The sequence below is a fragment of the Chaetura pelagica genome, unplaced genomic scaffold (assembly GCF_000747805.2).
Source record: "Chaetura pelagica isolate M959 unplaced genomic scaffold, ChaPel_1.0 scaffold659, whole genome shotgun sequence".
Classification (NCBI taxonomy): domain Eukaryota; kingdom Metazoa; phylum Chordata; class Aves; order Apodiformes; family Apodidae; genus Chaetura; species Chaetura pelagica.
The window spans coordinates 27,486-30,499 of NW_009954496.1; the positions used below are offsets into that span (position 1 = coordinate 27,486).

At 57.0% G+C, this 3,014-nt stretch overlaps 1 protein-coding gene across 1 annotated transcript in view; it reads right to left on the reverse strand.

Annotated features, from left to right (window-relative positions):
* The window catches only part of WDR73 (WD repeat domain 73), a 9,634-nt gene extending 7,176 nt beyond the window's left edge, over positions 1-2,458 (reverse strand). The window contains exons 1-2 of the mRNA XM_010004560.1: positions 2,337-2,458; positions 411-478 (exon numbers count right to left, since the gene is read on the reverse strand). Of these exons, the coding sequence (XP_010002862.1) occupies positions 411-478; positions 2,337-2,458 (190 nt within the window). The remainder of the gene's footprint in view (positions 1-410; positions 479-2,336) is intronic.
* Between the last annotated feature and the right edge of the window lie 556 nt (positions 2,459-3,014).

Genomic DNA, 3,014 nt, shown 5'->3' on the forward strand with positions numbered 1-3,014 from the left:
GAGGTGTCCCTGCCCATGGCAGGGGGGGTGGAACCTGATGATCTTTAAGGTCCTTTCCAGCCTTCACCATCCTGTGAGCCTGTGATCCTGCTCCCTTCTCTGGTGACTCCACTGTGCCAGGCTGGAGGCCCCAGGGGGCTGCTCTGCTGCCTGAACCTGTGCCAGGGAGGCTCCCCATTCCCAGCTGTGCAGGGAGCTGGCAACTCTGTTTCTTTCCCAACCACCAAATTACTGTACACATTTATCTCCTGTCCTTCTCCAGCCCCTGCCACAAATGGGAAGCCACTCAGGGTGTCACTGGTGGGACTGGCCCTCCTCTTTTTACACCCAGGAAGAAGAGGAAGCTGGAGATGCCTGATGCAAAGACTACATGATGAAACTCCTTCAAGCCCAGAAACATCTTCCCTTACCAGAGTCCTCTGCTGACACCTGCCAGACCTGCAGGGAGCTGTCTGGTGGGCCACTGGTCACCAGCAAGCTGAGGAAACAAAAAATAATCCCACAAAACTCTTCAGGAGCAGATAAAAGCCTTTTTTTTTTTTTTTAACTCTGGGTTGGGATCACCCTGTGCCCAGGAGATCTCAGCTCAGAGCAGAGAAGGGGCCAGAAGGGCTGTGATTCCAGAGCTCCTGGGGCCAGGGTGCTCTGCACAGCCCAGGCACTGGCATTTTTTTAGCACATCTTCCTGAAGTGTGAGACAAAGAACAGTGCAAAGAGCCCTCAAAGTAGCACAGGGGCTGGTGGAGGAGGAGGGAGCTGAGGGAGTGAAATGACTCAGCTGGGGAAGCAGGTTTGTTTGGTCCACAAACCACAGCAGGAAAAAACCATCCCAAGCTGCACCCACCAGGACCTCCACAGGGGTGGCAGAAGCCACTGGTGTCCTGCTTGAGGGAGTGACAGAGGGGTGGGGGTGAAGGGACCTCTGGAGATCACCCAGTCCAACCCCCCTCCTAGAGCAGGATCCCCCAGAGCAGATCCCACAGGAACACATCCAGGTGGGGTTGGAATGTCCCCAGGGATGGAGACTCCACAGCCTCCCTGGGCAGCCTGTCCCAGGGCTCTGCCACCCTCACAGGCAAGAACTATTTTCTCCCATTCAGGTCAAACCTCCTGTGCTCCAGTTTGTGCCCATTGCCCCCTGTCCTGTCACTGGGCACCCCTGAGCAGAGTCTGGCCCCACCTCCTGACCCCCCTGGAGATATTGACAAGCCCTGATCAGATCCCCCCTCAGCCTCCTTTTCTCCCAGCTGAGCAGCCCCAGCTCTCCCAGCCTTTCCTCACAGGCTCCAGTCCCTTCAGCATCCCAGTGCCCTGTGCTGGGTTCTTCCCAGTTCTACAGATGTGGCCTCACCAGGGCTTTGCCTGCTGAGCACTTCCATGTAGCACCAAATGCAGAAGGGATGGAAAAACTGTGTCCAGCTCTGGGGTCCCAGCACAGGAAGGACATGGAGCTGTTGGAGAGAGGCCAGAGGAGGCCCCAGAGATGCTCGGAGGGCTGGAGCAGCTCTGGAGCCAGGCTGGGAGAGTTGGGGTGTTCAGCCTGGAGAAGAGAAGGCTCCAGGGAGACCTGAGAGCAGCTTCCAGTGCCTGCAGGGGCTCCAGGAAAGCTGGGGAGGGGCTTGGGACAAGGGCAGGGAGGGATGGGAGCAGGGGGAAGGGTTTCCAGCTGGCAGAGGGAGCTGGAGCTGAGATGGGAGGGAGAAATTCTGGGCTGTGAGGGTGGGGAGAGCCTGGCCCAGGTTGCCCAGGGAAGCTGTGGCTGCCCCATCCCTGGGGGTGTTGAAGGGCAGGTTGGATGGGGCTTGGAGCAGCCTGGGCTGCTGGGAGGTGTCCCTGCCCATGGCAGAGGGGTTGGATATAGATGATCTTCAGGTCCTTTCCAACCCAAACCAGTCTGTGACTATATAACAAGACAGAACAAGGAAGCCACACAGGCCCCTGTTGCTCAGAAGTGGGGTAGAAAGAGGGATCCCTGGTGACCACCCAGGTCAGCAGCTCCTGGGATCACTTCTGGAAGAAGCTGAGGCTTCAGGTTCTCCAGCAGCAGCTGCAGTTTCCCCCACCAGCTTCCCCATGAGATGCCACCAGTGCAGCTGTCAGCAATGGGGTGCACCCTGCTGTGCTGAGCACCCCAACAGGCAGCTCCTCTCCAAACACCACCAGTGTCTGGCAGGACCACCACGTGTCCCTGACCAGCAAATCCCCCACTCAGACTCAAGCTGCTCTTGGAGCTGACAGGATTGACCAGCTGGGATGGGGAGGAGGCAAGGAAAAGCAGCTCCTTCTCAGTGGAGAAGCCCCTTGTCCATCCCCAGCAGGTGCTGGAAGGGCCATACCTGGTGTCTGGGACATGTTTCAGGCTGTACACGGGGCGGGCTGAGAATCCACCACATTCCACCTTGAAGTCTCTCTCTGGACACAGGCCCTGGAGATCAGAGGCAAAGTCATTGCTACACATGTCATGGTGCTCACCTTGGTGTGGGCAGTGACCATGGAAGAAGACAGAGACACAAGACACCCAGTAAAGCTCTTGCCTGCCCAGTCATGCCTGTTTCAAAAGGAGCTACAGGACTGAAGGATCCCAAAGTATTTTGAGGACAAAATCTATGGGGAAAGTTCCTGCCAAGAGCCTTACCTGGGTTTTCTGCCATCCTGTGGCTCAGGACCTTTCTGCTTACCCAGTGATCAAACAGCACCTTCTGCTTTAGTGTGAGCTCAGCCACAGAATCAGTGTGGTGGGGGCTGGAAGGGATCTCTGGAGATCATCTAGTCCCAACCCCTGCTAGAGCAGGATCCCCAAGAGCAGACCCCACAGGAACAGGCAGGTTCTGAACATCTCCAGGGATGGAGACACCCACCCAAGGGACAACCTCACTGCCCAGCAGGGTGGTGCTCCAAGCTCAGCCACCTCAGCCAGTTCTTCACTTGCCTTAGTGTCCTCATCTGTCCCATTTCCCTAGGAAATGGTTTCATTCACACATCTGGAGATGCAGCTTCCAAGGCACAACCTGTGC